This window comes from Mobula hypostoma, chromosome 5 (genome assembly GCF_963921235.1).
Source record: "Mobula hypostoma chromosome 5, sMobHyp1.1, whole genome shotgun sequence".
NCBI classification, from domain to species: domain Eukaryota; kingdom Metazoa; phylum Chordata; class Chondrichthyes; order Myliobatiformes; family Myliobatidae; genus Mobula; species Mobula hypostoma.
The window spans coordinates 94395885-94408355 of NC_086101.1; the positions used below are offsets into that span (position 1 = coordinate 94395885).

Below are 12471 nucleotides of genomic sequence, written 5' to 3' on the forward strand. Positions count from 1 at the left end.
GAATAAGGGGTAGGCCATTTAGAATGGAGTTGAGGAAAAACTTTTTCACCCAGAGAGTGGTTGATATGTGGAATGCTCTGCCCCAGAAGGCAGTGGAGGCCAAGTCTCTGGATGTTTTCAAGAAAGAGATGGATAGAGCTCTTAAAGATAGTGGAATCAAAGGTTATGGGGATAAGGCAGGAACTGGATACTGATAGTGGATGATCAGCCATGATCACAGTGAATGGTGGTGCTGGCTCGAAGGGCCGAATTGCCGACTCCTGCACCTATTGTCTATTGCCTATTGACCTCTGACACTGTCCCTGTGACTCAGGTTTAACCATGACCTCTGACACTGTCCCTGTGACTCAGGTTTAATCATAACCTCTGACGCTCTCCCTGTGACTCAGTTTTAACTGTTACCTCTGACGCTGTCACTGTGACTTAGGTTTTAGCGTGACCTCTGACACTGTCCCTGTGACTCAGGTTTTAGCGTGACCTCTGACGCTGTCACTGTGACTTAGGTTTTAGCGTGACCTCTGACGTTGTCCCTGTAACTCAGGTTTAATCATGACCTCTAATGTTGTCCCTGTGACTCAGGTTTTATCATGACCTCCGACACTATCCCTGTAATTCCAGTTTAATCGTGACCTCTGACGTTGTCCTGTGACTCAGGTTTAATCGAGACCTCTGATGCTGTCCCTGTGGACTCAGGTTTAATCATAACCTCTGACGATGTCCCTGTGGACTGAAGTTTAATCGTGACCTCTGACACTGTCCTTGTGGACTCAGGTTTAACCGTGAACTCTGAAGCCTCTCTGTGGACTTTATACATTCTCTTCATGACTGCATTGATTTTCTCTAAGTGCTCCAGTTTCCTTCACATCCCAAAGATGTGCAAATTGGTAAACTCAGTGTCTACCTAATTGCATCATGCCTACTGGAGCAGCAGCTCACCAAAGTCCTCTGTGTTGGGCCAGTCTTTCAAGTTGTCCCCAGGTGTAACCTATCTTCTTGGTTTCTTTCCTCTTCTAAAAATGAGGTCTTTGGAGTTTCTGTTGGCATTTCAGCAGCTCGAGGATTGTTAGCCTCATGCTTAACCTCCCTCCTTTAACTGACAGGCTTGGGACTGTCCATGGTAGTGCTTGTAGGCTAGTTGGCTGCTGTAAATTATGACTAGTGTGTAGTTTGTAGGTAATGTTAGATTGGATAGAAAAATGTTTAAAGAGAAGGAATTCTGCAGGTACTTTGAAATCTTAAATGACGCAAAAGATTTCACTCGTCTCCAACATTCCTCTTCTTCTCGGACACCCCACTCTGGTTCTTTACCTGCTCTGGATCTTTTCATCTCTAATTGCTGATGAGACATCTACTAGCTAGATGTTGGCACTCCTCTCTCCTCCTCGAAACTTACCCCCTCGGAACATACTACTCTCCACTCTCTCCACGCCAATCCCAACCTGACCATGAACCACCAAACTCCGCAGGCGAGGTGTTGCTGTTCTAGTCTGGTGGACTGACCTTTACCCTGCCAAGGCCAGGCAGCAACTCTCAGACAACTCCTCTTACTTGCTCTTGAGGAGGAGCCCCCTCTGGACCATCGGAAAGTTGACTCCGACACCATCACTAATCTCATCAGCTCTGGAGAACTCCCCTCCAATACCACCAAACCCATAGTTCCCTTACCCAGTACTGCTTGTTTCTACCTCCTACCCAAGTTCCACAAGCCTGACTCTCAAGGCAGGCCCACTGTGTCTACCTGCTCCTGCCCTACTGAACTCATGTCCGCATACCTCGACTCCGTTCTATCCCCCTTGGTTCAGTCCCTTCCCACCTACATCCATGCCCTTCTCATGCTCTAGATCAATTACTTTCAATTCCTTTGCCCTGACTGCCTCATGTTCAGCATGGTTCAGTCCCTATATACTGCTATCCCCTACCAAAAAGGCCTTAATCCTCTCTGCTTCTTTCGCAACGAAGACCCAACCGGTTCTCCTCCACCACCATCCTCAACAATTTCTCCTTCAGCTCCTCCCACTTTCTCTAAACTCAGAGGGTAGCTATGGACACCTCCATGGGCTGCAGCTGGGCCTATGCCTATCTTTTTGTTGGTCACATAGAACAGTCCATGTTCTAAGCCTTCCTTGACAACACTCCCCAACACTTCCTGTGCTCTATTGATACTGCTTCATGCACCCATGTTGAGCTCGTCAATTTTATCAACTTTGTCTCCAGCTTCCACCTTGCCCTTAAATTCACTTGGTCCATTTCTCACACCTCCCTCCCCTTTCTTGTTCTCTCTGTCTCCATCTCTGGAGACAAACTGTCTATTGACATCGTTCATAAAACTACCGATCCCAGGGCTATCTTGACTATGCCTCTTCACACCCCGTCTCCTATAAAAATGCCGTTCCCTTTTCTCAGTTCCTTTGTCTCCACCGCATCTGTTCCCAGGATGAGGCTTTCTTTTCCAGGACATCAGAGATGGCTTCCTTCTTCAAATTACAGGGTTTCCCTTCCTCCAGCATTGATTCTGCCTCCAGCCATATCTCCCACATTTACTGGACATCCACACTCACCCCATCTTCCTGCTGCTTTGACAGGACTAGACTTCCTCTTGTCCTCACCTACCGTCCCATGAGCTCTGCATCCACACAACATTTTCCAAAACTTCCACCATCTTCAATGGGATCTTACCACCAAGCACATCTTAACCTCCCTCCCCCCCCCAACAACTGTCCACTTTCCACAAGGATCACTTCCTCTATGATTCCCTTGTCTACTCACCCCTCACTCATGGCACTTATCCTTGCCATTCAACTCCTCCTTCACCTCTATTTAGGGCACAGAACAGTCCTTCCAAGTGAGGCAACACTTCACCTGCAAATCTGTTGAGTTTGCCTATTATCTGGTGTCCTCCTCGTACTGGGGAAACCTGATATAGATTGGGGGACCGCTCTGTTGAGCATTTCCACTCCATCTGTGAAGGCAGCTGATCCAGATGGAATACCTGGTTGTGTGCTCAGAGTCTGTGCAGGGCAGTTGGTTGGGGTCTTCATGGACATTTTTAATCTGTCCCTGGCCCAGGCAATTGTCCCCACAAGCTTCAAGATTGCCACCATCATGCCAGTGCCGAAGCATTCCACTGCCACGGGCCTGAATGACTTCCACCCAGTTGCACTCACCCCCATCATTGCAAAGTGCTTTGAGAGACTGGTTCTATCACATCTGAAGTCCTGTCTGCCCACTACCCTGGACCCCCATCAATTTGCCTATCGCACCAACAGGTCAACAGAGGACGCTATCTCCATGGCACTTCACACTGCCCTGACCCACCTGGACAGCCCCAACTCTTACATCAGAATGCTGTTCCTTGACTTTAGTTTGGCATTCAATACTGTGATCCCCTCCAAGCTGATCGCCAAACTTCGCCAGCTTGGTATCAACTCATCCCTCCGCAATTGGACCTTGGACTTTCTGACTAACAGACCTCAATCAGTTAAGTCAGGCAACCTCTCCTCCTCCACTCTCACCCTGAACACCGGCGTGCCTCAAGGCTGTGTGCTGAGCCCTCTTCTGTACTCCCTTTTCACATATGACTGTGTTCCTGTACATGGTTCTAACTCCATAATCAAGTTCGCAGACAACACCACGGTGGTTGGCCTGATCTGAGGGGATGACGAGACAGCCTACAGGGATGAGGTCCAGCACCTGGCTGCATGGTGTGCCGACAACAACCTGGCCCTTAACACCCAGAAGACCAAGGAGATCATTGTGGACTTCAGGCATGCTAGGAACCACACTCACGTCCCCATCTACATCAACAGAGCTGTAGTGGAGCGTGTATCAAGCTTCAAATTCCTTGGTGTCCACATTTTCGAGGTCTCATCTGGTCCCTGAACTCCTCTATCCTGGTCAAAAAGGTGCAACAGCGCATTTATTTCCCGCGGAACATCAAGAAAGCTCACCTCTGTCCCAGGATACTGACGGACTTTTACTGCTGTACCATTGAGAGCATACTCACCAACTGCACCTCAGTGTGGTATGGCAATTGTCCCGTATTGGACCGCAAAGCACTCCAGCGTGTGGTGAAAACTGCCCAGCGGATTATCGACACCCAATTGCCCACTATTGAGAACATCTACCATAACGCTGCATAGGCAGGGCGAAAAGCATTATCAAGGATGCATCTTACCCTAAACATGGACTTTCTACTCTCCTCCCATCCGGTAGGTGCTACGGGAGCCTCCACTCCCGCACCAGCAGGCAGAGGAAGAGCTTCTTCCCTGAGGCTGTGACCCTGCTGAACCTCACATCACAGCGCTAAGCAGTATTGCACCCATATTGTACTGTCTCAGTACTTTTATATTTGTGTGCTGTAGCACTTACTTTTTATTTGCAGTTATTTTGTAAATAACACTATTCTTTGCATTTCTGTTTAGATGCTAACTGCATTTCATTGGCTTTGTATCTGTACTCGGCACAATGACAATAAAGTTGAATCTAATCTAATCTAAAAGGGGGTGGCATGTGGTTAGCACATCGCTTTACAGTAGAGGAGACCCAGTTCAATTCCTATCACTGCCAATAAGGAGCTTATGCATTCTCCCTGTGACCGCATGGGTTTACTCTGGGTGATCCAGCTTCCTCAAGCAGTCCAAGGACATACCAGTTGGTAGGTCATTTGGACATTGTAAATTGTCCTGTGATTAGGCTAGGATTCAAACGAGGGATTGCTGGGTGGTGCAGCTCAAAGGGTTGGAAGAGCCAATTCCGCACTGTATCTCAATAATTTTTTTTTTAAGTGGAATTTCCCTGTGGTCAAACATTTTAATTTCTATCCCCATTCCTGTTCTGACATGTTGGTCTATAGCCTCTTTTGCCTTGATGAGGCCACTCTCAGGGTAGAAGAACAACACCTAATATTCTGTTTAGGTAGGCTCCAACCTGATGCTATGAACATTCAGGCAATTTTTTTCCCTTTCTCTTCCCTCTTCATCTATTCCCTACTTTTCTGATCACCTGCCTATCACCTCCCCCTGGTGCCCCTCCTTCAATCCTTCCTCCCATGGTCCACTCTTCTCTCCTATCGGATTCCTTCTTCTCCAGACCTTTACCTTTTGTATCCACCTGGATCCACCTATCAAGTTCTAACTGGTCCTTCTTCCCCTCACCCCACATTTTTATTCTGTCTTCTTCCCCCTTCTTTTCCAGTTCTGAGGAAGGGTTTCAGCCCTTAACATTAACTATTTATTCATTTCCATATAACCATATAACAATTACAGTACGGAAACAGGCCATCTTGGCCCTTCTAGTCCATGCCGAACTCTTACCCTATCCTATTCCCACCGACCTGCACCCAGCCCATAACCCTCCATTCCTTTTCTGTCCATATATCTATCCAATTTAACTTTAAACGACAACATCGAACCTGCCTCAACCACTTCTGCTGGAAGCTCATCCCACACAGCTACCACTCTCTGAGTAAAGAAGTTTCCCCTCATGTTACCCCTAAACTTTTGTCCTCTAATTCTCAACTCATGCCCTCTTGTTTGAATCTTCCCCACTCTCAATGGAACAAGTCTAACCACGTCAACTCTATCAATACCCCTCATAATTTTAAACACCTCTATCAAGTCTCCCCTCAACCTTCTACACTGGAAAGAATAAAGACCTAACTTGTTCAACCTTTCTCTGTAGCTTAGGAGATGAAACCCAGGCAACATTTTAGTAAACCTCCTCTGTACTCTCTCAATTTTATTGACATCTTTCCTATAATTCGGTGACCAGAACTGTACACAATACTCCAGATTTGGCCTTACCAATGCCTTATACAAATTCAGCATTACATCCCAACTCCTATACTCAATGCTCTAATTAACAAAGGCCAGCAAACCAAAAGCTTTCTTCACCACGCTATCCACATGAGATTCCATCTTCAGAGAACTATGCACCATTATTCCTAGATCCCTCTGTTCTAAAGCATACTTTAATGCCCTACCATTTACCATGTATGTCCTATTTTGATTAGTTCTACCAAAATGTAGCACCTCACATTTTTCAGCATTAAACTCCATCTGCCATCTTTCAGCCCACTCTTCTAACTATCCTAAATCTCTCTGCAAGTTTTGAAAACCTATCTCATCATCCACAACACCACCTATTTTAGTATCATCTGCATACTTACTAATCCAATTTACCACCCCATCATCCAGATCATTAATATATATTACAAACAACATTGGACCCAGTACAGATCCCTGAGGCACACCGCCACACACCGTCCTCCAATCTGACACACAGTTATCCACCACTACACTCTGGCGTTTCCCATCTAGCCACTGCTGAATCCATTTTACTGCTTCCATAATGCCTAACGATTGAACCTTCCTCACTATACTTCCATGTGGAACCTTGTCAAAGGCCTTACTGAAGTCCATATAGACAACATCCACCGTTTTACCCTCGTCAACTTTCCTAGTAACCTCATCAAAAAATTCAATAAGATTTGTCAAGCATGACCTTCCATGCACAAATCCATGTTGACTGTTCCTAATCAGACCCTGTCTATCCAGAAAATTATATATACCATCTCTAAGATCACTTTGCATCAATTTACCCACCACTGACGTCAAACTCACAGGCCGATAATTGCTAGGTTTACTCTGAGAACCCTTTTTAAACAATGGAGCAACATGAGCAATACGCCAATCCTCCGGCACCACCCCCATTTCTAATTACATTTGAAATATTTCTGTCAGAGCCCCTGTTATTTCCACACTAACTTCCATAGATGCTGCCTGACCTGCTGAGTTCCTCCAGCATTTTGTGTGTGTTGCTCTGGCTTTCCAGCATCTGCAGAATCTCTTGTGTTTGTGAAGACCAGATCTGTGTTGCTCTGGATTGCCACTGATCTCTGCAATTGACATGACCACTGGAGGAACTCAGTCAGCAACTGAGTGACTTGTTAAGCAGTTCTCCACGCATTGGATGGAAGCCACTCTTTTCAGGCAATCTATAACTAATTTCTTATCAGTATTTTGTAATCATCAGTTACTACAGTAAATTATTGTTGTTCCAGATTAGCAAATAGTTAATACCAATTAGTTAATTCCACAGCTCTCATAAAGGGATTTGAATTGGGATAATGGATTCACCTATATGTTTCAGGATAGCTAGTCTGGTAACCCCTGTATCATTTGTATTGGTTTATTATTTTCACATGTACCAAGACACAGTGAGAAGCTTGTTTTGTGCACTATTCATGCAGATTAAATCATTACACAGTGCATTGAGGTAGAACAAAGTAGAACAGTAACAATGCAAGGTAAGGTGTAAAAGTTTCTGAAAAAGTGTGGTGCAGGTAAGTGCAGAGTAAGATTAAAGCAAGGTACGCAGGGTGCAGAGGAGGTTTACAAGGATGTTGCCCGGACTGGGGAGCATGCCTTATGAGAATAGGTTGAGTGAACTCTGCCTTTTCTCCTTGGAGTGACGGAGGATGAGAGGTGACCTGATAGAGGTGTATAAGATGATGAGAAGCATTGATCGTGTGGATAGTCAGAGGCTTTTTCCCAGGACTGAAATGGTTGCCACAAGAGGACACAGGTTTAAGGTGCTGGGGAGTAGGTACAGAGGAGATGTCAGGGGTCAGTTTTTTACTCAGAGAGTGGTGAGGGTGTGGAATGGGCTGCCGGCAACGATGGTGGAGGCGGCTACGATAGGGTCTTTTAAGAGACTTTTGGATAGGTACATGGAGCTTAGAAAAATAGAGGGCTATAGGTAAACCTAGTAATTTCTAAGGTAGGGACGTTCGGCACAACTTTGTGGGCCGAAGGGCCTGTATTGTGCGGTAGGTTTTCAATGTTTCTAAGGTAGATTGTGAGGTCAGGATTCCATCTTACCATACAAGAGTCTAATAACAGTGGGATAAAAGCTGTCTTTGAGCCTGGCAGTATGTACTTTCAGGCTCTTGTATCTTCTACACGATGGGAGAGAGTAGAAGAGAGAATAGCCAATGTGGGTGGGTCATTGATTAAAACAACAGGAATTCTGCAGATGCTGGAAATTCAAGCAACATACATCAAAGTTGCTGGTGAACGCAGCAGGCCAGGCAGCATCTATAGGAAGAAGCGCAGTCGACGTTTCAGGCCGAGACCCTTCGTCAGGACTAACTGAAGGAAGAGGTCATTGATTAAGTTGCTTGCTCTACTGAAGCAGCAAGTACAGTGAGTCCACAGAGGGGAGCTGGTTCCTGTGATGTGCTGAGCTCTGTCCAGAGCTCTCTGCAGTTTCTTGCAATCTCGTGAAGAGCTGTTGCTATACCGTGCCTTGATACATTTAGGCAGAATGCTTTCTATGGTGCATCGACAAACATTCGTAAGATTGGTTGGACCAAGACAGTCTGTTGATCGCACCTAGGAACTTGACTCTCTCAATCCTCTCAACCTCAATGTGGTTGATGTGGAAAGGAGCATTATCTCTTTCTTCTGTTTTGAAGTCAATGGGCAGCTCTTCTATTGACATTGAAGAAAAGGCTGTTGTCATGACACCATGTTACTAAGTGCTTTATCTCCTTCCTGTACTCTGACTTTTCATTACCTGAGATGAGACCCACTACAGTAGTATTATCAGCAAACTTGTAGGTAGGATTACAGCAGAATCTGGCCACGCCATGCAGTCATGGGTGTGCAGGGAGTAGAGTAAAGGGCTGAGATGAAGCCTTGTGGAGAACAAGCGTTGAAAATAATCATGGCAGATGTGTTGCTGCCTGTCCTTACTGATTCTGGTGTGTTGGTCAGGAAGTCAAAAATCCAGTTGTAGAGGAAGGCATTGACCCTGGGCCTGGAGTTTAGTGAAACGTTTGCTTGGAAAAATAGCATTGAACTGTAGTTGATAAACAATAGCCTGATGTAGGTGTCTTTACTGTCCAGATGCTCCAGAGATGAGTGTAGTGTCAGGGTAATGGCATCTGCTGTAGACCTGGTTTCGTAGTAGGCAAATTGCAATGGGTCAAGGTTGCCTGGAATACAGGAGTTAATGTGTGCTACAACCAGACCCTCAAATTATTGCAACATTGGACTCTGGAGAATATTTGTGAGACAATAACTACAAGAAATTCTGCAGATGCTGGAAATCCAGAGCAACACACACAAGATGCTGGAGGAACTCAGCAGATCAGGTAGCATCTATGGAAAGGAATAAGCAGATGACATTTTGTGCTGAGGTGCTTCGTCAGGACCCTATGAGGAGGAACACTAACGTTAAGGATGCATACAGCTCCTCTCCCCTCCCCCCACTGGGAAGGTCCGATCACAACCTGGTGCATCTAAAACCCTGCTACGTGCCTCTGGTGAAGAGTAAACCTGTAACCTTGAGGACAGTGAGAAAATGGTCGGAGGAGGCTTATGAGGCACTCCAGGGTTGTTTTGAGGTGACAGACTGGCAGGCACTCTGTGAGCCACATGGAGAGGATATTGATGGGCTCACAGAGTGCACCACTGATTACATCAACTTCTGTGTGGACTGCAATGTGCCGACAAGAACTGTCCTTTGTTATTCAAATAACAAGCCATGGGTAACAAAGGGCATTAAGGACATCCTGAACGCTAAAAAGAGGGTGTTTAGAGATGAAAATAGGGAGGAGCTGAGGACAATACATGGGACCTGAAAGCCAGGATCAGAGAGGCTAAAGACAGGTACAGGAGGGAGCTTGAGTGGAAACTCCAGCAGAACAACATGAGAGAGGTCTGGAGGGGGATGAGGACCATCACTGGGTTCTGGCAAACTAACAACAGAGGAGCTGAAGGCAGTGGGGACAGAGCCAATGAACTGAACCTGTTCTTTAACAGATCTGACATTGTGGCCCCTGCCCATCCCCCACATGAGACATCTATTGTCGGCCTCCAACCAACACATATTCCACTCTCCCCTCCTACCCCTCCTCACAGTCCCCCACCCTGCTCTCATGACTATACCCCTTCCCCACACGAAACCACCACGGTGGGCTTCACAGCTGAAACGTCTCAACCCAAGCAGGGCTGCAGGACCGGATGGTGTCAGTACCAGGGTGCTCAAAGCCTGTGTCCCTCAGCTATATGGAGTACTTCGCCATGTACTCAATCTGAGCCTAAGGCTTTGGAGGGTTCCTGCATTGTGGAAGATGTCCTGCCTCGTCCCTGTGCTGAAGACACCGCGCCCCAGCGGCCTCAATGACTACAGACCGGTGGCACTGACCTCCCAAATCATGAAGACCCTGGAGAGACTTGTTCTGGAGCTGCTCCGCCTATGGTCAGGCCACACTTAGATCCCCTCCGGTTCGCCTAGCAGCCCCGACTAGGAGTTGAGGATGCCATCGTCAACCTGCTGAACCGTGTCTACGCCCACCTGGACAAGCCAGCGAGCACTGTGAGGGTCATGTTTTTTGACTTCTCCAGTGCGTTCAACACCATCCGCCCTGCTCTGCTGGGGGAGAAGCTGACAGCGATGCAGGTGGATGCTTCCCTGGTATCATGGATTCTTGATTACCTGACTGGCAGACCACAGTACGTGTGCTTGCAACACTGTGTGTCCGACAGAGTGATCAGCAGCACTGGGGCTCCACAGGGGACTGTCATGTCTCCCTTTCTCTTCACCATTTACACCTCGGACTTCAACTACTGCACAGAGTCTTATCATCTTCGGAAGTTCTCGAATAGTTGGATGCATCAGCAAGGGAGATGAGGCTGAGTACAGGGCTACGGTAGGAAACTTTGTCACATGGTGTGAGCAGAATTATCTGCAGCTTAATGTGAAAAAGACTAAAGAGCTGGTGGTAGACCTGAGGAGAGCTAAGGTACGGGTGACCCCTGTTTCCATCCCGGAGGTCAGTGTGGACATGGTAGAGGATTACAAATACTTGGGGATACGAATTGACAATAAACTGGACTGGTCAAAGAACACTGAGGCAGTCTACAAGAAGGGTCAGAGCCGTCTCTATTTCCTGAGGAGTCTGAGGTCCTGTAACATCTGCTGGACGATGCTGAGGATGTTCTACGAGTCTGTGGTGGCCAGTGCAATCATGTTTGCTGTTGTGTGCTGGGGCAGCAGGCTGAGGGTAGCAGACACCAACAGAATCAACAAACTCATTCATAAGGCCAGTGATGTTGTGGGGATGGAACTGGACTCTCTGACGATGGTGTCTGAAAAGAGGATGCTGTCCAAGTTGCATGCCATCTTGGACAATGTCTCCCATCCACTACCTAATGTACTGGGTGGGGACAGGTGTACATTCAGCCAGAGACTCATTCCTCCGAGATGCAACACAGAGCGTCATAGGAAGTCATTTCTGCCTGTAGCCATCAAACATTACAACTCCTCCCTTGGACGATCAGACACCCTGAGCCAATAGACTGGTCCTGGACTTATTTCCTGGCATAATTGCATATTACTATTTAACTATTTATGGTTTTATTACTATTTATTATTTATGGTGCAACTGTAACGAAAACCAATTTCCCCCGGGATCAATAAAGTATGACTATGACTATGAATTTCATTAGCCAGAAGGTGGTGAATGTGTGGAATTCATTGCTATAGACAGTTGTGGAGGTCAAGTCACTGGGTATATTTAAAGCAGAGATTGATAGGTTCTTGATTAGTCAGGATGTCAACGGTTATGGGAGAAAGGAAGGAGAATGGGCTTGAGAAGGATAATAAATCAGACATGATGGAATGGCGGTGCAGATTTGATAAGCCAAATGGTGAATTCTGCTCTTATGTCTAATAAATGAGTGCAACGATAATGTAAGAACGTTATCAAAAATATTCCTTGTAAGTCACACACATTTCCAATATGGATATACATCTTTAAACTTCCATAATATTTGGGTCAATATCCTGCAATTCTGTAAAATCACTATGGTACTGTAATGGCATAATGGCCAACACCTTAAGGTAAAGAATATGAAGCAAAATATAACATACCGTAAGTTGTAACATCACTGCCTTACGATCAGAAGAAAACCACTTGCCATATCTCATGACTAGATGTTAAATGATTTGAAGAGAGATATCAGTAGATTTCACAGACGTATTTCATTTCACCCTCAATAACTTTGTTTCTTTGAAGGTGCTGGTGGATGGTCGCCTTTGGAATCTAACAAATACCAGTGGTTGCAGATGGATCTCGGTGAGAGGACGGAGATCACTGCAGTAGCTACTCAAGGCCGCTATGGGAGTTCGGATTGGGTGACGCGCTACCTGCTGATGTTTAGTGATATGGGAAGGAACTGGAAGCAGTATCGTCAGGAAGACAGCATTTGGGTAGGGGACTTAATTCAATAATATAAATCATTAATTATTGTAAAGTAAATCGAATATTAATTTAGTGCTTTCAAGCACTTGAACCCCTGATTGGTCTAGTATTCAATATTTACACACCATCATGTTTCCAGAGTTGTTTTGAAATCTTGCTTCTCCCCAAAGACCTGCATAGTAAAAAGAGAGTCGACAATG

General features: G+C 46.1%; 1 protein-coding gene across 1 annotated transcript in view; it reads left to right on the forward strand.

Annotated features, from left to right (window-relative positions):
- LOC134346865 (contactin-associated protein-like 5) overlaps window positions 1–12471 on the forward strand; it is a 1591243-nt gene that overhangs the window by 269765 nt on the left and 1309007 nt on the right. Inside the window, exon 3 of the mRNA XM_063048670.1 lies at window positions 12086–12279. Coding sequence (XP_062904740.1) covers window positions 12086–12279 — 194 coding nt within the window. The remainder of the gene's footprint in view (window positions 1–12085; window positions 12280–12471) is intronic.